The following is a 22,816-nucleotide window of genomic DNA, read 5'->3' as shown; positions in this document are numbered from 1 at the left end:
TCTAATCAAAACCCTAATCCTAAAATCTAAACACTAACCCACCCCTTCCCCCTCCCCTCCACCATCCCCTTCCCATCCCCCAACCCTCCATCGTCGCAAACCCCTTCCCCTCCCCCAACCCTCCAACCGTCGCAGCCCCCTTCCCTCGCCAGCCCAACCCCCCTCCGCCACAACCTACCCCCAACTCCTCTTCTTCGATTTCTCTCCCCGACGCACTCACACCTGTGCACCACCAAAACAACGAACCTGCGCGGGGCCTTGTCGACTTTTCCTTGGCGTTCGCGCCACTAAAACAACAACAGCGGCAACGACCGGAGGGAGAGAGAGGGAAACGTCGGTGTGAGTGAGTTATTTTGCGTCGGGGAGAGATAAATCGAAGGGAAGGGAGTGGCGCTGCAGAATTTCTCCCCTGAATTGCGGAGATCTCTTGCCTGCGTTGTTGAAATTCGAGGAGGGGGTAATTGAAAATTTGTCAATTAACTTCAAGTTGGAACTCAGATTCGGTCGGTGCAAACTCGTGCTTCATGTGGTGCTTGCAGTGGCTGGAAGTAAATCGATGTGGGGTGAGTTAGGGGGCTGGGTTCGCAAGGGGGAAGAGGTGGAGGGTTGTGGCGGAGGGGAGGAGGTGGAGGATTGCGGCGGAGGGGAGGAGGACGGGGCTGTGCTGGCACGGCGAGGGGGAGGAAAGCTGCGGCGGTGGAGGGAGGGGGTAGGATGGAGGGGAGGAGGGTGTCAGGAGTTGGTATAGGAGAGGGTGAAGGGTAGGTTAGGGTTTAGATTAGGGTTCAGATTTTAGGGTTAGGGGTTAATAATGGCAATATCGTAAATAAAGCTAACGGCGACTTAACGTCCGTTAGAAAAAGGGTAGATGTCGCACAATTTTGAAAACTCAAGGGTATATGATAAATATCTGAAATATTGAAGGTATATGGCGGATTTCGTGATTTGTTGGGGGTATTTGATTAAAAAACCAGAAAAAAAAAAAACTACATAGATGTAGGAGTTTTGGAGAGTCACGGAATAACCTTACAAAACTATCACCTTACTTGGAACACAAATTATTGGGTTTATGTCATTATACATATTATACAAATAAGTTATGGTGTAACATATTACTTTTAAGACGTAATCTACTTGGAATGTTATAAAATTGTTGTACATTCACGATATATAAGCCATTTACCCAATGTATTCTTAGATTAAATCGCTGTACAGTACAACTTGGTTGCAACTTTATTTAAGGCTAAAACAGGTGCTAGATAATTGCACATAGAATTAAATTAAAGGTGCAAAGTATGAAAAAAATGAGCATTGTGGTCTGTGGATAACTAATTAGTCAGGATTTAGCAGCAATGATAGAACCTGCAGATTGAGTAAAGGTAGAAGTAGAAGTAATACAAAATCTATCTATATCTATACTAATATATTAAAAAGCGTTCCTAAATAAGGAACGGTGCCACGTGGCGTTCTCTATTAAGATTTATTAATCCATGTAATTCACATACAATAAAAAAACTTAGAAAATGCATTGGATAAGATTTGATCCTATGACTTCAACCTCATCAATTGATGTCTTAACTACTACACCAAGTCATATTTAGTGTTATCATTTTATAGCGAAATATTAATAAATGAAAATTGTCACTATGTAGTCGGGGTGTAGCTCGGGCCTAAAAACTAGTTCTAATTACTAAAAAGAGAGACGTATGTGTTTAAAATTTAATTGGGCCTAAGGGAAAAGGAAAAAAAAAAGATAATAAGTAAATTTGATGTGAGAAGTGGTGATTAAACAACATTAAGATTGACAGGCACACCAACTGCCTTGACCCAAGGAGCACCTGCTAAAAAGATAGCAGCTGAGTAACGTTGTGCCTCAGGCTTTTGTAAAACCTTAACATGAGGCCACTTGACCCTCATACGAGTGTTGGCACCCGGTCCACGATTAGCGTACTCACCATAAAAGGCTGTCAAATGGTTATTCTTTCCCTCTGGTGATTGCCATTGAAAATAACCAGCAGGTCGAATCAAGTCACCCATCATAGTCTCCATAAATACTGTTTTAGCATAAGCCTTCCATGGTCTCCCTAAGTAAGTCTCAACCTTGAACCTCTCTGGGAATAGATCTCTTCCTGGAAGAATTTCACCCCCTTGTATAACGATTCCTGTCGCCTCGTTTGCTGCTAATCCACCTTGCGCTGTCACTAGATTTTGTTGTCCTGGATTTCCCTTTCTTGCAATTATCCTACAATTCTGAATCAATGATGCACCATTTCCAAATATGAAATCAACTGTTCCTGATATTTGGCAATCATGAAAAAATTGTGATCCACCTTGTACATATAAGGTATCTTGGTAAGCATCAAAGAAACAATTTTGGAACACTGCTTGTAAACCATTCACCCTTAAAGCTACTGCCTGATGCCCTGCTGGACCCGCTGTGTTTCGAAAACCCATGTCTTTACAAAAGAACCCGAAACCTTCTACTTGGAATGGAGCTGTTTTTGATGTTTGTACACCCTTTGAGAAACTCTTATCACCTGTTACCACTGTTCTTGTTGGCCCGTCCCCGTACATGAACACGTTATTTTGTTGTTTTCCTACTAAAACATCCTCCTTATAGATTCCAGCCTTCACATAGATCACATATCGCCCTTGTATGTTCTTTCCTGGGTGTGCGTTCAGAGCCTGTGTGATGCTTTTGTATTGGCCACTACCATCCTGTGCAACTATCGCATTAGGCTTCATACCGGGTACAATAGCAGGAGCTACAACAGCTCCTGTTGCTGCGGCTGCACCTGCTCCAGCTGCAATACCTTTCCCCTTCTTTCCTATTTTCCCCTTCTTTGTCTTATCCTTCTTTCCCTTACCAGACCCTTTATCTTTATTCTTCTTCACCTTCTTGGGGCCTTGCTTTCCCTCTCCCAAAAGCCTACGGTCTGACGCAGACAACCATCTGGGATAATAGCCGTCTCCATCAGAAGTAGCCATGCCAAGGAGACGACGACTAGCACTGGTAGATTTAACCTGTTCAGCCAAATTGGTAGCATTAAGGGAAAGGTCTAAGTTACCAAGGGCTTGATTAAAGGAGGTAACTATGTCAAGCATGCTGATGGTGAGCTCAGTGGAATTAACAACACCATCTTGCATGATTTTCTGAAGATCAGGAGCCTCTGCTTCTCCAAACTCATCGACGCAACTAGTGGCGAATGTGACAACATCACTAAGCCAAAGACGAAGGCTCCATACTAATTCTTGGTCCTGATATATTGTAGGATCATGTACTTGTTCAAGGGCACCATCAAGGCGATCTATAGCGAGGTCGAACAAATTCTTACAACTTTCAATGGCCATGTTAGTCATCTCGGGTTTCTTGGTTGAGTTGGCTTTTGGCACAAGGGTATCAGTGAGATTGGTAGCCTTAGTTATTTCCTCCAATGCTAACTTGAAACCAGCTTTTATGTAGTCATGTGGAGTGGCGCTTTGGTTTTGCGCCACCGAACCTAGACTCTTAATGCAGGCATCCTTATATGTTGCTGGTCCACAAAGTGCATTCACGGTTTTCATTGAAGATGACAAGTTCTCGTCATCCTTACCTCCATCCTTGTGACTACCACCTTTATCTCGATGCACAACTGCCACCACTCCTATTACAACACCTATCACCAAGATTATGGATATCACCGATACCACCACCTTTCCCCCCATTTCTTTCTTTTTTTAGCTATCTATATATATATGCCGCAAAAAACAATCAAGCTCAGTATATTGCAAAAGTTTTCAAAAAAAAATTTTATTTTGTCATTTATTCCATACAATTGCAGAGAGGTAGCTAGAGAAATGAGAGCTCTTTTCAATTTGCCCCCTCCATCTCTCTCAACTCCCTGTCTTTATTTTCCAACTACTCTGCTGTATAATATGAAACTTTCAATGAAATGCAGTTATGTTTTATGGAGTTAAACATTTTACATTGATATCATTTTAAGGAATGAGAATGCTTAAATTAAGATTATCCCTTATTTATCTCACATCCATTGTTTTCCTTTGCTTATTTTCTCTAGCTAGAATATAGCTAATACAACTTGATTCCTGGGTGGCTCGCCACCTTTATTGCTATATTCCATGCTTTAATAACACACCATGCATAATTCATCGCAAGTTGCGGAGCAGTCATAATATTTTGTATGTGATGTCAAAGTTTAATATAGTCAAATGGTAAATATAACTCTATAAGGTGTGCATATGCATCATTCATTTATACTCCATGCATTTGCACCAAAAATAAAATTTATACTCCATGGCTCATGCACGAGTGAATATGAACTAGTATTATTTTTGCTACATATATGTCTTATTCAAGTAAAAGAAAAATACAAATATATTTATATAGCAATGTCAAACATAAGATTTTGGTGGTAGACTGGTAGTTAGATGTTTCATCTTTTCCTGCTTTAATTTATAAGAAAAGTATTTCTCCCTGTTTTAAAATAGAGGTAACTGGACTTTTTCACATTTTTTTACTTGATATTTGAAACTTCAAACTAAGTAAACCTCTCCCTTTAACAGTGAAACGTTAGGATTACAAAAGTTTCTCAAAAGTTATCTAATCACTACTTTAGTTTCTAACCTTTATCAGGATCGGTTTGACATTTTAGGACACTTAAGCAAAATTTTATATGAGTTTATATATTGACATGTACTTCATTTGTTAAGGTTATATATTATGGAGATTTACGCTAGTTTTGTTTTTATATTATGGAGACTTACACTAGTTCTCAAAGTATGATATACATGACTATAAGACTAAGCTAATTTGTAGTGGCGCTATTAATATATTTCCTCTAAATTTCGTTAGATTGCAACATTACTAATATGTTGAGATGAATTCAACAACGTATTATATATTTACATTTGATTTTATATGCTAGTGTTTAAATACTTTAATTTTCAAAGTACTTTTAACTAATAAAGTGGAGGAAAAATCGAGAAAACTGATTTTGTAAGAAGACCAATTTGAAAAAATAAATTACAAGAGGGGTCTAGGAAAAAAAACACTAATATGGACTAGTGCAAGAAAAACCCTCTCTATTTTAAGAATAAACATTATTGATGTATTTAAACTTAATACTACTCCTATCCTATGTACAAACTGCAAAATAATCATCATTCACTAACAAAAACAGAGGACTTGATCTCTTCTTTGCCACTATAATTTCAATAATTATCGTGATTTTAAAGGAAAGTTAGACTACTTAATAGACACAACAAATAAAACTACAAAGAAAAAGGAAATGACTTTTATTTATCGTCCCGAAATTACATAAAATTACCCCGGTCCCACCAAACATTTTCAACTTTACCCTTCCTTTTTTTCTAACTTTACCCGGCCCATCACCTCCTGCCACAACCAGCCCACCGCCACCTCCAGCCCTCACTGCCCACCTCAAGCCCCACCACCACCTCGTCAACCACCCATATTTCGAAATCTTTTTGGGGATAAGGGTCGAACGTCTGGCCAGACGTTCATCCACTTAAAAAAATTTCAAAATTTTTTTAGTTAAGGGTCAAACGTCTGGCCAGGAAGTTCGGCCCATGGCCCGAATGTCTGGCCTGGCCGCCTGGACTCGTAAACACCGCCAACAAGCCACCATTACTACCAAACTACCAGCCTCCCCACCCCCACAACAACCTCCCACCCCTCCCAATACCTGCAACCCCCTCCCCTTTCCCCATCCGTTCCCTCGCCCCTCCCCAAACCCGCAACCCCCTCTCCCCTACCTCACCCCTCCCCGGCCCCTCCTTCCACGCATGCCTCCCAATGCCCCCTTTCCTCACCCTTCGCGTTGTGTCGTCTAGTTACCCCTCTCCCCCTCCCTTCGTACCGCATCGCTGAGTCCATCCTTATCCTCCCCCCTACCGAGAAGCCTCCCCTTGTGAAGTCCCCCACCCCTTCTTCGTCTTCGTCTTCTTCCTCTTTCTCCCTTCCTTCCCTGCTTTGAGATTTTTTTTCATTGTATTTCAAGGAACTGAATAATGTCTTGTATTTTACTGTATAAGCTGGTAAATCATAAATTTCAAATACGTTAAATAATTTCAATTTAATGAAATATTATTTTGGAAGTTATCCATAACTTTTTCGTATAACATGAACTTTCTAAAATGTAAATACAAAAAATAAGAAAGATACCATATTTAACATCGTATATATACAAGTGCTCATGTGAAGCAATGTGTGGTTCACATCAAACCATTACGGTTGCCTTTTTTTTCTAAAAAGTCACCATAAAAACATCCATGCTTTAACATGTTTATTAATTTATAGGAGCTTAATCACAAAAGGAGGAGTTTAACCATTTAATAGAACAAGTAATAAATAATAATGTAAAGCGCTGGACCAGTTCGAGAGGCGGGTTGGATTGAGAAAATCGAACACGGATCTGCACACTGTAGACTCCCATCGAATCTACCGGTTAAGCTCTACTCTTTTAATTCGCATCACCTTCATTTTCAAGTTCTATTAGTTTTTAGTATATGTCTAATAATTGATCCTCCGTTTTGAAAAATTTCTCCATCTATATTATGGTTGTATATATCTAAATAATTCTTTAGTTAAATGATAACTATTTTATTGGTTGAACATCGACATGAAGGTAGATTGCAATTTATCAATTAGCATCATGTCTAAAAGATGTTCAGCACCAAAGAAAAGTAGTATATTAGATTAAATATTTCTCATTGATATTTAGATCACCTTTTAACTTAATTAAGGATAGTTATTGTTGTTGTACATGTGTTATGACAGTTTATTAATGATAATTTTTTAGGTTAATTGGCTAGAACAATACAATCTTTGGCTCAAGTGCAAGGAACAACACAACTTTAAACGGGTGCAAAGTGTAGCACAATTTAAACAAGTGGTGCGAAAAATAGCATAAATGGCACCGGAGCACAGAGATTCCACCGGAGCTAGGGAATCTCCATTATTTTAATATTTTCTTTTAATTCCCTCCCTTTTTTGTTAAAGTCACGTGCCTGTCCCATTTCCTTTCTATTTCTCTCTTCTCTTTTTCTCCTCCAGTTAAATTGCATACATTCTTCTCGAGGAACAGAGCCTTAAAATGCAAAAATTAACCTACAACACACCATTCCTTAACCTCCACCACACTACATCACCATCACCTCTTCCCTAGCCCACAACACTACAACCCCACCACCGCCCTCAGCACCATCATCTTCCTTCACCACACCAAACACCACCTCCACTCCAACAACGTCATCCTCTGCCCCAAACATTGCAGCACCACCACACCAAACCAATCTCCACCACAGCCTCACATTACTCCCAGCCCACATGAGTAAGCTCTACCATACTAATTCACCACACAAAAAGACATGGCGCGACCTCAAAGCAGGCGCTTATCTAACCAACCCATTTACAAACAGCACATGGAGTAGTCTTACCTGAAATCCTAAGATTGACGTTGTACACCATGAATCAACAGTGAATATCGAGCTAGTAGAAACTAAGATCAGCCGCCACAATTGTTACACGTCAATTATTGATGATGATAGAAGTAAATCCAGTGGCTTGATTTCGATATTGGCGCTAATGCACTTTACAGGGAAGAAAATCCCAAAATGAGGAAAGAGCACAGTAGTGTAAAAGAGTAAAGAGAAGATCAATTTTTTTTAAATTGAAGTTGAAAGTTGGCAGTTCAAGAGAAGAAAGACAAATAGAAAAGAAATGGGGTTAGGCACGTGATTTTAATATAAAAAAGGAGAGAATTAAAGAAAATATTAAAATAATGGAGATTCCCTAGCTCCGGTGGAATCTCCGTGCTCCGGTGTCATTTATGCTATTTTCTGCACCACATGTTTAAGTTGGTGCTACGCTTTGCACCCGTTTAAGGTTGTATTGTTCCTTGCACTTGAGCTAAAGGTTGTGCTATTCTAGCCAATTAACCCTAATTTTTTCTATCTTCTTTTCATAAAACATATACTCTTTATATTTCTTAAAAATTTTCTACTCTCTCTTTTCATATATTCAAAAAGCTCCTTACTACGTACTACATCCATTTCACAATACATGCAACATTTCTCATTTTGTTACTATTCATCAGCCAACTTTGACAATATTTCTTTCACCATTATGTAAGAAAAAACATAGTCAATTGGAATCTTGTTAAATTTGTCTTGATAATGCAAGGACTCCAAAAATGAACTTTCGTGATTTTTAATTATACACCATTTGAGATATTAGTATCCAAAAAAGCTTGTTGTTGTATGTGAAAAAAATATATTACATGTACTGTGAAAGAGAGGACGGATTTCGAATTATGTTGGACTCACTCCTATCTAAATTATTGAATTGATAGATGAAAGCCTAAACTAAACAATTATTATCTTAAAAAAAAAAAACTAAACAATTATTATATAGTGTGGCCATTTAATATTATCACGCCAAGTCGCCTTCACATAGGTAAATGTGTATATATATAAATATCAACTAGTTTTTAGGTCCGGGCTATATCTCGGGTATTTATATTTTTCATCTACTAATAATTTAATTTTAAAATTATTACACCATATATCACTTGGTGTAGTTGTAATTGTAACTTAATTCTTATTAATAGGTCATTTGGTCCTTTGAACTTCATCTCCTGATTCGTATTCTCGAACAACAACAATAAGATATGATTAGCATCAACAATAATTTGCAACGGTACCCCATTAATTACGAATTAAAGGACTCTAACAACGATCATGGTGAATTTCGAAAGGAGAGATGGAGCAAGGGGATGACTGCAAAAAAGAAATCAAATAAAATACTTTATAGAAGTAGGCATTAACTGCCACATTACTAGTTACAACACATAACTATAATTTTGTGGAAATATGAATCACTAAAAGATGTTAGATTAGATGGTAAATCATTGAAAATCCTCACTTGAGGTTAGGGGTTCGAGCCCAGATTTAGCATATATATTTTTTAAAATAATGATCACCTAAATTATTGTTGGTTAAGACACGTGGCAAAATTCTAGTGGCATATTGAAAGTGTCACGTGGCGCATAGACGTTGTCAAGCATGCCTTTTAATATATTTACTTTTTTTTTCCCAGGCGTTGCCTCGGGTCAGTTACAATAAACAATTATGTTATTATTTTTAAATTTCATACTTTATTTTGCTACTTTTCATATTTTTTATCCATTAAGAAATTGAAAAATTCACGTTACGACGTGATAAGTAAAAAAAAATTAAAAAGGTTTGAGTTTGAAAACAATACCTTAAAAAGAATTTTGTTAAGAGAATATGATATCAATATTCTCTTGTAAGTTACGTAATAAGAGTGTTAGATATGTATATATTTGTTTAAGTCTTTTTAGCTAATTATAATTATTACAAGACTTCATCATATATCATTTGAAACATTAGACAATAAAGTCATAGTGTTTTGATGGCTAAACTCTTACTTTTTATTTCAAAGGTCATGTGTTGGATACCTTACACTTGTATATTTTTTTAAAAGTGAGGAGTATACATAGGCATAAAACATTTGTATTAGAAATTGACTAATCACTTGAAAGCGATGTTTTCAACGTGGTCACTACAGTTCACAATGCTTTCATTGGCTTTTATTTCCAATTTTTCCCATATGAAGGGGAGTTTTGAACTTGTTTGTATGGTTTCGATCCCCAAAGTATTATTACTTTGCGGAGATTAATGTGCAATAATATCTCGGCCTAACTTACTTCCTCCTAAAGATTTTTTAATAAATAGATTAGTATATTGATTGTTGGTTAATTGGATCTTAATTCACTTAGGCCGACAACTTAGTATTACTTAAAAAGTATTAGTTGAAGCATTTATACATTATACTAAACAAAAAGTTATGATTTCAGATCAAGTTTTAAAACGAAAGGATCATTTAATGATACACATCCATTTTTTTATTATGAAATATATACATCTCAACTTAAGAAGATAAATAAGTATGAGATCATAACGTTAATGTAATTGTACATAGTTCACATGATTATTGAAAAAAGGGTTAAAATTGATAGGTGGAAACAATGTCGAGCATGTTAATTGCAAGTTGTTGGGCATTGGCAATACCGGCTTGCATAAGTTGTTGGAGTTGTGGAGCCTGAGCTTCGGTGAACTCGTCCAAACAACTAGTGGAGAAGGTGTTGACATCACCTAGCTCAAGACGGAGATTTAGGACAACCGTTGGGTCCTTTAGAGTTTTGTTGAGATCAGCCCCACCCACTTGATCAGAAACCATTTTAAGGCGGTCCATTGATTGTTCCAAAAGATCCGTACAAGTTTTAAGTGCTGAGTTAGCCCTCTCCGTGTTGGCTTTTGGGAGGAGGGTGTTAGGGAGGGTGGAGACCTTGGTTATCTCATCCAAAGCCAATTTTACACCACTTCTTAAGTATGCACCAGGATTATTGCCGCAATTACTCGTTAACGAGCTTAAACTCCTGATGCAAGCATCCTTATATGTGGCTGTCGCGCAAAGCTCATTCACCATCTTCATCGAATCAACACCGCCTACAACAGGTTTTGTAGTGACTTGGACATTAGCTTTCACGCCTTCGACACTTGTACGAGCATGAACATGATCAACCTGAGTTTGAGCATTGACATTTGCACGAGCCTCAACATGAGTCTGATCCCGAGCTTGAGTGTGGGATTGAAGTTGGTCTTGAGGTTTAGCTTGAGCTTGAGCATTAGTATTAGCCTTAGCCTTAGCCTTAGCCTTAGCCTTAGCCTTGGCATTAGCATTGGCATTGGCATTGGCATTGGCATTGGCATTGGCATTGGCATTGGCATTGGCATTGGCATTGGCATTGGCATTGGCATTGGCATTGGCATTGGCATTAGCATTGGCATTGGCATTGGCATTAGCATTGGCATTGGCATTGGCATTAGCATTAGCATTAGCCTGAGCCTGAGCCTGAGCCTGAGCCTGAACTTGAGCCTGAGCCTGAGCCTGAGCCTGAGCCTGAGCCTGAGCCTGAGCCTGAGCCTGAGCCTGAGCTTGTGCCTGAGTTTGAGCATTAGCATGTGCTTGAGCTTGAGTAGGTGGAGATTGAGCCTGAGCTTTAACAGGGGATTGAGCTTGAGCCTTAGGATTAGCTTGAGCTTGATCTAGAGTCTTATGCTTCACTTGAGCTTGAGTGTGGGTTTGAGTTTGATCCGGAGCATGGGATTGAGCATGAGAATGGGATTGAGCATGAGAATGGGCTTGAGCTTGAGTTTGAGCTTGAGCCTGAGCATGGGCTTGAGTATGAGCCTGAGCATGGGCTTGAGTCTGAGTTTGAGCATTGGCTTGAGCCTGAGCCTGAGCCTGAGCCTGAGCCTGAGCCTGAGCCTGAGCCTGAGCCTGAGCCTGAGCCTGAGCCTGAGCCTGAGACTGAGCATGAGCATGGGCTTGAGCCTGAGCCTGAGCCTGAGCCTGAGCCTGAGTGTGGGCTTGAAGTTGATCTTGACATTTAGCCTGCGTCTGAGACTGAGCTTGGGCCTGATGGGCTTGTGTAGCTGAAGATTGAGCCTGAGCTTTAGCTGGGGATTGAGCTTTTGCCTTAGGCTTAGTTTGAGCCTGATCTAGAGCCTTATGCTTATCTTGAGCCTGATCTTGAGCCTTATGCTTATCTTGAGCCTGGGTTTGAACCTGAGCGTGGGCTTGAAGTTGAGCATGAGCCTGAAGCTTGACTACATCTGAAACCTGAGCGTGAGCTTGAGCCTGAGCCTGAGCATGGGCTTGAAGTTGAGCCTGGGCCTGAATCTTAGCTAAATTCAGAGCATGAGCTTGAGCTTGAACTTTAGCTAAATCCTGGGTCTGGGCGTCCGTTTGAAGTTGAGCCTGGACCTTAGCTAAATTCAGAGCATGAGCTTGAAGTTGAGCCTGATGACCTTGAACTTGAAGTTGATCCTGATCTTGAGCTTGAGCGTGAATATGGGCTTGACCATGAGCAGATTGCACATGGGCATGCACAAGCCCCTTTAATAACAATTTACGGTCGAACAACTTATGGGCTTTCACCTCTCTTGTTCCTAGTCCAATCATCAATATGATGGATAGTACCAACAACATTGCCCTACCTCCCATTTTCTCTTTTTTCTTTTGTTTTGAATAACAATTACTTTTTTATATAAGTATTTAACCCTTGTTTTTTTCTTTTTGTTAGATATGAATATATATGTTTATTACAATGTAACTATATATCTTCTCATGATTCACACAACAGAGAGATGAGAAAAAGAGAGCTTTTGTTTTTCTCTCTATCTCTCTCAACTCTCTGTGTTCATTCACAATACTCTATCACAATTGTAAAGGTAAGATATTATGGTGTGAAAAATTTTATACCACTAATATTTTGATGGAGCAAGATAATTTTTAGTCTAGCTCCTTCTCCGCCTCACATTCCCTTGGTTTCTATGTGGCCATCCCCTTTTGGTGCTAAAATGCATCATTCAAAAACCTGTCAATTCTCTTTATTTAGATAACAAAGCAATTGTCACTGGAATTTTAAAATTAAAATAGAAAATACATTATTAGTGCATACTAGTTAGTTTTGGTTTTATGTTAGATTTTTTTTGCAAGGAAATTTTATATTAGATTTTAGTTAGACTTAATCTAGCACTTTACCAAAAAGAACATTATAACATTTTTTTTTGTCTCCTACTTAACCAAAGAAATAAAGAACGACACATATTTAAAATTAATCAAAAATCAACAAAAAATTTAATACTTCTATGAATTAATAATCTCAACTTATAACTTTTTTTAACAAAATTTCTCTTCATTTACATCAACTTAACGTAATCTGTAATGGTGGGTAATACTTTTCAAAATAGTTCTACATGGTAGGTTAATTGTAGCACGGGCACTTCAAGCACGGTGCACATATATGGAGTATAAAATATAAGTAGAAAATTTCATACAAGCCCGTCTTAATATGATTTATAATAAGATAAGCCTTGTCTTAAAGGGGTCAATTCAATCAAAAGTAACCCTTTTAACTTGTGATCCTTTTAATAAAAGTGACCCCTTTGAGGTAGAAAGGTGACTTAGAGTGTGTTTATCCCTCAGACTCAATTATAAACTCCAGATCGTTTTATATCAATTTTCCACTAGTTTAATATATACACCCACTTCAAATCCATTCCAATTTTATACTTTATCCATCATACTCTCTTCAGATTTAGTGATTTACTCCACATTACTTTGTGCATTTCTACTTCATTGTTTTGTTTTCAATAACATTGTGAAATATGATGGACATGTGTGACAATCAGTGGATAACTGTTAGCTGTTAGTTGACTGTATTAGCTGATAGTTGATAGCTGATTGTATTAGATGATTGCATTAGTTGTTTGTATAAAAATGTTTGGTAAATACTCCATCCGTTTCATTTTAATCTACACACTTTGACATTTTACACTATTCACAAATTGCACTTTGACCATCGTTTGTGATTTATACGTGAATAAAAACATAGTCACGTGGGATCTTGTTAGATTCGTCTTAGCATGTATTTTATTAATATGTACTTTTTATAATTTTTACAAATAAAAAACTAAAGATATATGTCCTCAAGGTTTTGTATTGGCATACGTAAAAAGTGTAAGTGTGTAGATTAAAATGAAACATAGGGAGTAGTTAATAGATGATTGCTACATTATTGTATAAAATGATTCAATAAGAAAATCTGCATAATCTATTTATTAATGTAATTTTTTAACAACTTTAAGACATAAGTATAATTGGTACACTAATTATCAAACCTTTAATGTCAAAAGCTGCTCTCCCAAATTTTTCAAAAAGAAGTTTATGGACTCAATAAATTAATTGAAACCTCTAATACTCAAATAAGAGAATGACTATTTAAATCCTTTTATATAAGTTTAAACTTCTAATTAGAGAATTGACGAGTTAAATCCTCATCGATGATTAATGAAGTTACAAATTATAAAAAAAAAAAAAAAATCCTCTAATATAAGTTAAAACTTTTAATTTTACATGAAAACATCTCCTCAGCAAACCAGGCGGATATATTAAAAAATCTGATAGAAGAGAAGATAAAGATCATTCATTATAGTGGTGTTGGAGGGTTGGAGGGTTGGGGTTTGTCGTTGTATTGAGGATCGGGGAATGAAGAGTGGAGAAGCCAGGCTTCTACTGGGATTCCCTCCCAACTCTCGTCCCACCTATTCTCAGGTAAGGGACAACCTGTAACCCATCCCTCTTTTATTTTCAGTTTCAATTATCAATTATCAATTGCATCTCTCTGTCAAGTGTGAACTATAACTATGAGCATGTGTGAGGACTTAGGGGTTGGTTTGGTTTGGTTTGGTTTGGTTTTGGGGTTTAGGGTTTGTTGCTTCTAGTTTAATCAACTTCACCTTTATTAACGATTTCATGAAGTTAGTTTATGGTGAAAGTTTCATTCAATGGGAATTTCATACTTTTGCCCATGATTCTCCTGTCATCATCTCTGACTCTGAGCACTTGGTGTGATCGAGTAAAACAAGGATGAATACAAGTTAGGAGAAACGTTTATTTTCTGCATCTCTTGTTCATGATGACAAAAAAAATCAGTGGTAAGAGAAATTTTGAGATGTAGTCGCCAGTCGGATACTTAAGGTCTATGTCTGCGTATATTTTCTTGATCATTGCACCTTTAGGCTTCAGCAAGATTTCAACAGCTTAATGTTCTTCTTGAATTTACTCATTTTTGTCCACCACTTTTTCAAACTTTCATATATTAGAACTTGTGTGCAACATATTTACAAGTCTGATTTAAAACTTGTGTTACTTTCTTGAGATGAATCACGCTGTTGACCATGATTGCAGGTGAAAACAGCCTATAGAAGGAAGGTTTGGGATGTTCACCCTGACCGTTTTCCAGCTGACAAAAGAAGTTATGCTGAATCACAATTCAAAATGGTAAGAATGCGTCCATACTAGATAGGATTGGAGGAACAAAGATAAAACACTATATATGATTGAATTAAATTTCCAACTATATTATAAGTATATGATTAATGCTTGGCTGCTAAAATATGTTGCAGTTAAGTATTGAACTTTAATCTTTTTTTTTTTTGCATGTATGATACATAATAACTGCAAATGACAAAATAGTTCTTGCTCTGTAATGACAATACTATCCCTTGCCGCAAAATTGAAAGAAAAGAGAGTCGGATATAGAGGGTTTCCACAATGTATATGGACGCATTCTATTTTTCTTTTGGGGTCAATGTGGATGGAAGCAATCTTATTTTGGTAATGTTTCACTCTGTTGCAGATTTCTGAAGCCTACAATTGCCTTTTGCCTGGTAATTCTTTGGTTATTGTTTGCAATTTCTTTGGTTGCGAATAGCTATATATCACCTACCTTTGTTTCTCTAATTCAACAGATAATAACCTTGAAAATTTCTGTTAGATTGTCCTATCTCACCTCATTTCTACTTCCAAAAATACTGTTATTAACAAATCTCCAAGATGAGATGCATTTTAGAGTGTAGAGTGGTATGTGCATAAATTTTAAGCTGGGAATTATTGCTAATTAAGCTCCAATTTTCTGCATGACGCATGGTTATAAGCAAACAAACCAATCTGTTAGGTAATACTTTCCTTATTGATCCACCGTTGAGATGTCCTTTTATCTTGTTTTAGAATAGTCCTAGTTTTTGCCCATACTCACAAAAATCCCAACTATATACATATACTAATCCCAAAATTTGGGGAGCATTCTAAAAATAATGTGAAGTGTTACAAATTTATATTTTGAGTCCTTTTTGGGTACATTGTACTATGTAGGAAGGATAGCACTTCGGATTTGTTGAAAAGGTCCCCTGAAACTTGGAAATTATTCTTAATTAATCAAAAGTAAGGATTATTCCGAATCATTCAAATGTGGGATTATTCATGTCAATCCCTCTTTTTCTTTGTGGGAAAGGTGGGTGGGGGGGGGGTGAGAGGGTAAGAAAAGAGGACAAATTGTTATGCCTTAACATGCAAATGAAAAGGACCAGAAATTCTAATGAGATTGCAGGAGTGAAAGTATCCCCTATTTTTCAAAGTTTCAGTCGTGAAGTTCAATTTTATTAGATGTTTCATCAGTGATGTTTATAAGTTGGGCACACTAGTCATGAAGTGACCTATTTAATTCGATGCTTACCTTCGTGAAAGTTAATCTTTCCCTTGTCATGGTCTATATCATGTCAAAATGTAGTGAATTGGAATATAAGGACGATTGTTAATGGTAAATTGCGAACTTTTCGTTTGAGAGAAGATAGGTAATGGCACTGTAAGAGCTGATAAAAATTACATAATAGCCTGATGACTTTTGTAGGAATGTAAACTGGTAACAACTTAAACAAACTTATCTGATAACCGTTGCGTGAAATGATCACTGCCTAAAGATGAATTTACCTCGCAACAACACACGTACTCACAACAACCAACCTCGAGGGATACACGACTTCTACCTTTCCGGTGTTGACAGAAAAGCAGATTGAGAACGCTCTTGAATATTGCCCAGAATAATCGAGGAAATTGGAAGAGAGAAGAAGATGTGTTTATGTGTACCCAAGGAATACTAGAATACTGAGGGAAAAAACGCTAACTTAATCAGTTACAAAGAACGGTCATTAAGGGGGGCGTTTGGTTGGAAGTTGGGAAAGGGAAAGGAATCAAGTAAAGGTTAGGAAAGGAAAGGAACTCCAAACCCCCCAATTTAGTGTTTGGTTAGACAAGAGAAAGGGTAACAAAAGTTGACCCTTTACCTCCCTCCCCCATCTCTTTCTCTCACTTATGCTAGCACCGACGTCGCCGCGCGACCAGTGGCATCTAGGCTAGGGTTTTCGGCGGGTGGGGGTGTTCTCGAGGGCTGGGCTGGTTTTCGACGGGTGGGGGGTTTTCGAGGGCTCGACTAGGGTTTTTGGCGGGTGGGGGAGGTTTTCAAGGGTTGGGTTGGGATTTTCGGCGGGTGGGGGAGGTTTTCGAGGGTTGTGGTGGGGTTTCGGCGGGTGGGGGGAGGTTTTCGGCGGCTGGGGTGGTGTTTCGGCGGGGTGGGGTTTTCAGCGGTTATGGTGGTGTTTCCAAGGACTGGGGTGGGGTTTCGGCAGTTGGGGGGATGTTTTCGGCGGGTGGGGTGGGGTTTCAGTGGGTGGCAGGGGTCGGCGACTTAGGTGGAGGGTGGTGGTTGTGGCTCATATGGTCGTGGTGGTGGTCAGTAGGGTTAGCCTGTTGGTGGTGGTGGTGGTGGTGGTGGTGGTGGTGGGGTGGTCAATTGTGTTATGGTGTAGAGGGATTTGGGGGTATCCAAAACCTTTGGGGGAGTTGGATAAGGGGGGTAATTCTAAACTGAAAAAATGGGTAAAGGGAAAGGTAAAAATAATCAATAAACATCAAGTAAGGGAAGTAAGGGAAACATAAGTTTGGAAACCCTTTCCCTTTCTTGACACCCCTCAACCAAACCCTTCCTAAATGGTGATACATTATTGACCCAAAAAGATTGTTAAGTTTATGAACCATGACCCATGGCCCTAGCCCGGACCCGGCGGCACGCGTATGGTAACACCACATCAACGCATACCCACTGAAAGCCTCATTGCTACACAATTCAAAGGGTAGAGGAAGAGTAATGGTTATAAACCTTACTCTTCCCATCTATTCTCTTGAAGCAAACATAGTTTATACTTATAAACTCCAACAATCCCAAAACTTGTAGGAGGTCTTTTGCCAAATTCCTCCATTTTTATTTGGAAGACTGAACCATAACACGGCAACATTTTTGCATTCAAAGGAAACGTTTGCTCTGATTTCTTGATATAATGATGTCACTGATTTGAAACCATAACTTGTTTATTTTCTTAGTCAGCTTAGAGATGCATTTTTAGGTTTGGTTGAAATATTAATTTAAATATAGTATGCAATGGATCTGCAGGTGGAGGAGATTTAACTTCAGGTAAGCATGTATCAAGTTTTTAAAAAGACGTTACATTTATTCAAGCTGTCATACTGAAATACCATTAGTTACATACACACGGGTCGTGCGGACTGGGGTACCAAGGGTGCATGGAGGGGGAAGACATCATCTCTCAGTTGGCCTGCCCTTTGTTTTCATTATACTTGGGACAGTTGGACTTGGAGGTTTAAACGTTATCAGGTACAGAACATAAGCCTTGAATATGCAGAATGCTAAACTACCAATTTTGTCCTTGGATATATGAAGATATACTGATGAAATACTACTGGTGTACTGGGCTCATTGATATGACTATTGTTGCTTTGCTAATCAGGACTTACAGGAAGGAAAAGGAAGCAAATCCATCTCATAATCCTTTTCTTCCTTAATCCAAAAAACTGGCCAAATCTAGTTCCTCTGTCTAGCATGGAGTATTGAAGACATTGACTTGATGATAGACAGTCTCTTTATATGGGAAATGCTACACTATCGACCAAGAAGTTTACCGTTGTTCATAGTTTTCTTGCCCATTAAACATACATATACTTATATGTCCCCTTTGAGGAGCATGATATGATGATATAGGAATAAGAGCCAGCCCACCAAGCACTAAAATCAATCGAGTGGAAGCTCATTCCCGGATGGCACAACATTAATATCAGAGTTTAGACATTGACTTGTGCTAAATGGAGCCTGCAGGCTGCAACCCAGAAAATAATGTAATAGTATTACCATTATTTCATTCTTTAGATGTTGTGTTAGAGAAACTCTACTGTTAAATTTATGTGAAAGTCTTTTAAATGCTATGATCGGAAGTGCGGAAGGCTTAGCTTTTCATCACTATCAGAAAACATCAAATGTTCATATTTCAGCTCAAAACCCTTGTTGTCTACTTGTCGAAATTCTGTGCAGTACAGAGAAGCTTTGGTAATTCACTTTTTGGTAACTTGGTATGGAGTTGAGCATTGTTTGTTTATGGTGCCAACTGCCATTAAAGCATTGTTTGATCTATGAATTCACCTTTTCTGGTGCCAACTGCCATTAAAGCATTGTTTGTTTATGAATTGAAGACGACCGGAATCTTGGAATGGTCGTTAAATAGGGTTGAGTTCCTCTGATAACAACAATGTGTAGTATCACTTTTCCAACATGTGGAATCTATTTCAGCATTTTAACAATGGATTACTATTTCACTATATAAGAATTACCATGTCTTATTTTAAAAAAGGATTATATTTTTAGGAAAATTAATTACTACTATTTTACTATTCTCATGTTTTCACATAAGTTTTCCGACCTAAATTTTAGTCCACGAAAATATACCAATCCTGGCACTAATTAATGTATAGACGATTAAAGCATAATTGTACAATTATGGTGAGAAACGATAGTAGCATTGCTACAAACAATAATAACACTTGGCATAGTCTTGGTACGCAGCTAAATAAAAGTGAATACAAACTATTGTTGAATTAACAAACGCGGCAGAGAATCCTAAAAAAGACCATTTCAAAATCTAAGCCAAGTTACAAACGGAAACAAAGAATTCTAAAATCTAATTTACAGAGCGTTAACATAATTTTTTAAGAAACAAAAAGAAAGACTCATAAGCAATACATTGGATCTAATGAAGTCTTCAGAATATGCATTCAGCTGATACGTATGCTTCATGCACATAACCACCGAGCACGCCTAATACGCCACCAACATACTTCATTTTGCCCATTGTCTTGGATTATCCATAAAGTTGAGTCGTAGCTTCATTGTTCGCTAAATTATGCTTGTAATAAGCATAATGTTACCATCAACAAAAGCAGCAAACCTTTTGATATTTTAGAATCTTAAAGCACTTCCAATGCAGTCAGAACAGAAACACTTTTGATTACTTCCGTTTCAATTATGTCCTGCTTAACCTGCCCCATGCTGGCTTCATAATATCCTACATACTCTTAAGTTGACAGAAATGTGTAATGCCTCAATAATTCATATTGAAGCGCAGACATATACCCCTAATTTGTAACATAAATTTGTAGCATAAAATTTGTGGTGCACAGAGATACTAACTCTGGAGCCTTTAAAACTTACTTTTTAGAGAAGACTGCCATACAACCTTCCCTTTCTCTAGAGAAGATTAATGCTTCCATAGATAAAAACATAAACACCAATACTCCACCCACACCAATCATTGCCACCCACATCCCGTAAACAAGTTCCCTTCAATCTGACAAAAGCTATAAAGCACCTCAAAGTAGATTTCTTTGTAGTCCACCAATAAGAGCATGACAATATGGTGGACAAAATTATAATATTTGTATTACTTTCCATCCCTTTAGCAGATCCTCAATCAAGGACCGGATTCATTACCTGTTGCAACATTACCCTGGGTTAGTGTAATGGTAACGGGCTGCCATCCTGATGGATGGTGTTTTATCCATCGCTTTGGAGCAATTAGCATGTTCAATATCTGGAGCGCTTTGCCCAGAGAAAGATCTTGTAGACATGAATTTCTCAAGATCAGTGCAGCTTCATACCTGCGTAGATATTATAAGAATAAACAAAATTAAACTCCAAGAAGCTATAATTAACAAATAGTGAATAGAAAGTAACTATTACCCGCACGCTGAAGCAATTATGGCTGATCGTCCATCAGAAGAAGTAAGAAACTCCTTAACTTTATCCCATGTTTCCTTTGGGTACTCGTTAGGGTTGGCTCCCATTGGATTTACACACTTCCACACCAGTTGCTTCTTAATAACATATAGCTGAACTTGACCCAGCATTTGCTTCACTACCATGTTCTGCTTAACTGCACAGTCCAGGGCCTTTCTCACATCAGTATTACGGTGCTTTGTGTCTCCAAAGCGGATAGAGTCTGTTATATTTGCCTCAGTTGGCGTAATCTGTTCCTTTCTAAGGCTGTCTAAAGCAAGCAAGATAAGCCCGGCAAGACCCTGCTCATATTCAGAGGGTGGTGATATTGTGCCAGCTCCATGTTGTACACGAGCACCTGAAGCGACGTTGGTGGTGGGCAAAGGTGATGAAGTAGATGCAGGAGCAGATGAATGTCCATTCCGGTAAGAAGGATGGTTTGAATGCATATTAGAGCCTTTGTGCGGCAAGTTTCGGTTCACAGAGCTTGAATACCTGTGCGGATTTAGCTTAGGCTCTCCTCTAGCTTGCTGTGAAAAGCTAGGAGGATTTTGGATATAATTCGGGTGCTGAGATATGCACAATTTACCCATATCAGGGACACTAGTGAAAGAAGCTGATGAGATAGGAGGACCTACAGGTCTGGAATACACAGAATTGATAGTATGGTTACTTGCATTTGATGGATATAGGTTTCCAGGAGCGGAATTAGAATGAACAGGAACACTGGTAGGCCTAGATGGATAGGAGTATTGAGGTCGTTGATTTGCGATGAAGTCAGACCTACTCCTAGCAGAAGGGTCAAGATTGGCAGTGAAGCTACTGGAAGTAGAGGGACCTGCAGAGGCAATATGGTTGTTAGCACCAAAAAATTCATGTGGGGCTTTTCTAAGTGTTGTAGGTTCAGTATGGTCCAAGTGGCAAGTATAATCTAGTTTCTTACTTTGGAGAGCCTCAGGAGGCATGCTTTGGGCTTTTTGCAGACTTGAATGGTTCTGGTTGGAGTTCTTGCGGACATAGACGGGTTTAGATTTAGAATCCCCTGGGGCAGTTCTGGGAGGGGCGTTAAATTTGGGAGCAGGAGTGGGATTATTGGGAGGCAAATGAGAAAGAAGGTTGTTATCGGGCATATGAAGGTTGAGAGTATTATTGTTATTATTATCAGAAATAGCATTAGCATTAGCATTAGCATTAGCATTGTCCGAACGAGGAGGGCCACCGTCAACGAGAGTGGTCCACAACCAGACACTTTTGGCAGCAGCAACAAGGGCGGCAGAGGCTTGAAAGGGTTGGGCAAGAAGAATATTGTATCTTCTCATACGCAACTGATGAAGGGCATTGGCGAAATCGCGATCGCCAGAAATTAAGAGGTAATTAGCAGGGGCAGGGTTATCAACAGCCCAAAAGAGCATATCAACTAAAATCTTCTTGTCGCTGGCATCTTTAACACCTGGTTTATTGAAGCAAGTGAAGATTGTATAAATATATACTAGTATAGAAATTAGGATAGATGAAAATTGAGATTGGAAAGACAAAGAAAGAAGACTGACCAGCAGGTACATGATTGAGGGAGATGCCGGTAGAGGAGAGGGCGTGCTGAATGGAAGAAGGAATGCGGTTGGTGTCGCCGTAAGCAGAAATAGAAACGGAACCGCCATAATCCAATTTAATAAGGGCAGAGGTGATGTTTTGGGCGATTGAATGAGGATCGCATCCTTTTGGCACTTGACAGTTCTCTATATCCCACCACACCGACGTCTTCGCCTTTCGATAGTCTGCCTCCGCCCTCCCCTGTAACAATTCTGCCGCCCCCTCCTCTCCTCCCATCTCTTCTGTCTGCTACACACACTTGTTTACTTCTCTACTCTACTGCTGTCTGCTACTGCGCACCTTCTCCTTCTCTCTCTCTCTCTCGTCCGCCTTTCCTTATTCCTGTCAATTGTGATCCTCTATCCCTCTTTAGTCTTTAAACTTTAAACGCCCCATCTTATAAGTTAATACTTCTTGGATTAGTGCCTTTTTGGGCCTTTTCTTGACTACTTCACTTTGTCTGTCCCACTCCCGTTCCCGTACACAAACAACGCGTCGCCTACTTTTCAAGTATTCAAGTGCCTCAATTAGTCAATTATACTTCCAATATCTCAGTATTGAGAGATTGATAATAAGCAATAATTCAATAGGAATTGGGA

The 22,816-nt window shown here is 38.6% G+C and overlaps 4 protein-coding genes across 6 annotated transcripts; 1 reads left to right on the top strand and 3 right to left on the bottom strand.

The window, feature by feature from the left end:
* Positions 1 to 1,747: 1,747 nt before the first annotated feature.
* On the bottom strand, positions 1,748 to 3,705 carry LOC104894836 (probable pectinesterase/pectinesterase inhibitor). Its single transcript, XM_010681177.4, has one exon. The coding sequence runs from the start codon at positions 3,703 to 3,705 to the stop codon at positions 1,786 to 1,788; it is 1,920 nt and encodes a 639-aa protein (XP_010679479.1). The 3' UTR covers positions 1,748 to 1,785.
* Positions 3,706 to 10,048: 6,343 nt separating this feature from the next.
* Positions 10,049 to 12,112, bottom strand: LOC125494098 (general transcriptional corepressor CYC8-like). Its single transcript, XM_048637646.1, has 3 exons — positions 11,399 to 12,112; positions 11,018 to 11,314; positions 10,049 to 10,963 (listed from the first exon to the last, which is right to left on the bottom strand). Exons 1-3 carry the CDS (start codon positions 12,110 to 12,112, stop codon positions 10,049 to 10,051), a joined length of 1,926 nt encoding a protein of 641 aa, XP_048493603.1.
* Positions 12,113 to 12,718: 606 nt separating this feature from the next.
* Positions 12,719 to 18,899, top strand: LOC104894862 (uncharacterized). The gene is made up of 5 exons (XM_048637623.2): positions 12,719 to 14,953; positions 15,312 to 15,342; positions 17,958 to 17,978; positions 18,047 to 18,179; positions 18,313 to 18,899. Exons 1-5 carry the CDS (start codon positions 14,951 to 14,953, stop codon positions 18,365 to 18,367), a joined length of 243 nt encoding a protein of 80 aa, XP_048493580.1. The 5' UTR covers positions 12,719 to 14,950; the 3' UTR covers positions 18,368 to 18,899.
* A 457-nt stretch (positions 18,900 to 19,356) lies between these two features.
* On the bottom strand, positions 19,357 to 22,709 carry LOC104894835 (uncharacterized). 3 transcript variants are annotated; one of them, XM_048637660.1, is made up of 4 exons: positions 22,178 to 22,709; positions 21,305 to 22,077; positions 20,592 to 21,196; positions 19,357 to 20,509 (listed from the first exon to the last, which is right to left on the bottom strand). In XM_048637660.1, exons 1-4 carry the CDS (start codon positions 22,452 to 22,454, stop codon positions 20,323 to 20,325), a joined length of 1,842 nt encoding a protein of 613 aa, XP_048493617.1. In that variant the 5' UTR covers positions 22,455 to 22,709; the 3' UTR covers positions 19,357 to 20,322. The 3 variants fall into 3 exon arrangements, with proteins under 3 accessions (XP_048493617.1, XP_010679477.1, XP_010679476.1); XM_010681175.3 differs by having other exon boundaries at positions 20,592 to 21,465; positions 21,571 to 22,077; XM_010681174.3 differs by having other exon boundaries at positions 20,592 to 22,077.
* Positions 22,710 to 22,816: the final 107 nt, after the last annotated feature.

The sequence above is a fragment of the Beta vulgaris genome, chromosome 5, assembly GCF_026745355.1.
Source record: "Beta vulgaris subsp. vulgaris cultivar EL10 chromosome 5, EL10.2, whole genome shotgun sequence".
In the NCBI taxonomy this organism is placed as follows: Eukaryota; Viridiplantae; Streptophyta; class Magnoliopsida; order Caryophyllales; family Amaranthaceae; genus Beta; species Beta vulgaris.
This window is presented reverse-complemented; position numbering and strand designations above follow the sequence as displayed.

Bases quoted from the DNA above. Each gene is read 5' to 3' on its own strand.
- LOC104894836 (XM_010681177.4), bottom strand. From the start codon at position 3,705: ATGGGGGGAAAGGTGGTGGTATCGGTGATATCCATAATCTTGGTGATA.
- LOC125494098 (XM_048637646.1), bottom strand. From the start codon at position 12,112: ATGGGAGGTAGGGCAATGTTGTTGGTACTATCCATCATATTGATGATT. The intron at 11,315-11,398 runs GCTCAGGCTCAG...GCTCAAACTCAG, and splicing joins AGTCTCAGGCTCAGGCTCAG to ACTCAAGCCCATGCTCAGGC. The intron at 10,964-11,017 runs GCTCAGGCTCAG...GTTCAGGCTCAG, and splicing joins AGGCTCAGGCTCAGGCTCAG to GCTCAGGCTCAGGCTCAGGC.
- LOC104894862 (XM_048637623.2), top strand. The intron at 17,979-18,046 runs GTAAGCATGTAT...AAATACCATTAG, and splicing joins TGGAGGAGATTTAACTTCAG to TTACATACACACGGGTCGTG. The intron at 18,180-18,312 runs GTACAGAACATA...TTTGCTAATCAG, and splicing joins GGAGGTTTAAACGTTATCAG to GACTTACAGGAAGGAAAAGG.
- LOC104894835 (XM_010681174.3), bottom strand. From the start codon at position 22,454: ATGGGAGGAGAGGAGGGGGCGGCAGAATTGTTACAGGGGAGGGCGGAG. The intron at 22,078-22,177 runs GTCAGTCTTCTT...TCAATAAACCAG, and splicing joins CCTCAATCATGTACCTGCTG to GTGTTAAAGATGCCAGCGAC. The intron at 20,510-20,591 runs GTAATAGTTACT...ATATCTACGCAG, and splicing joins ATAATTGCTTCAGCGTGCGG to GTATGAAGCTGCACTGATCT.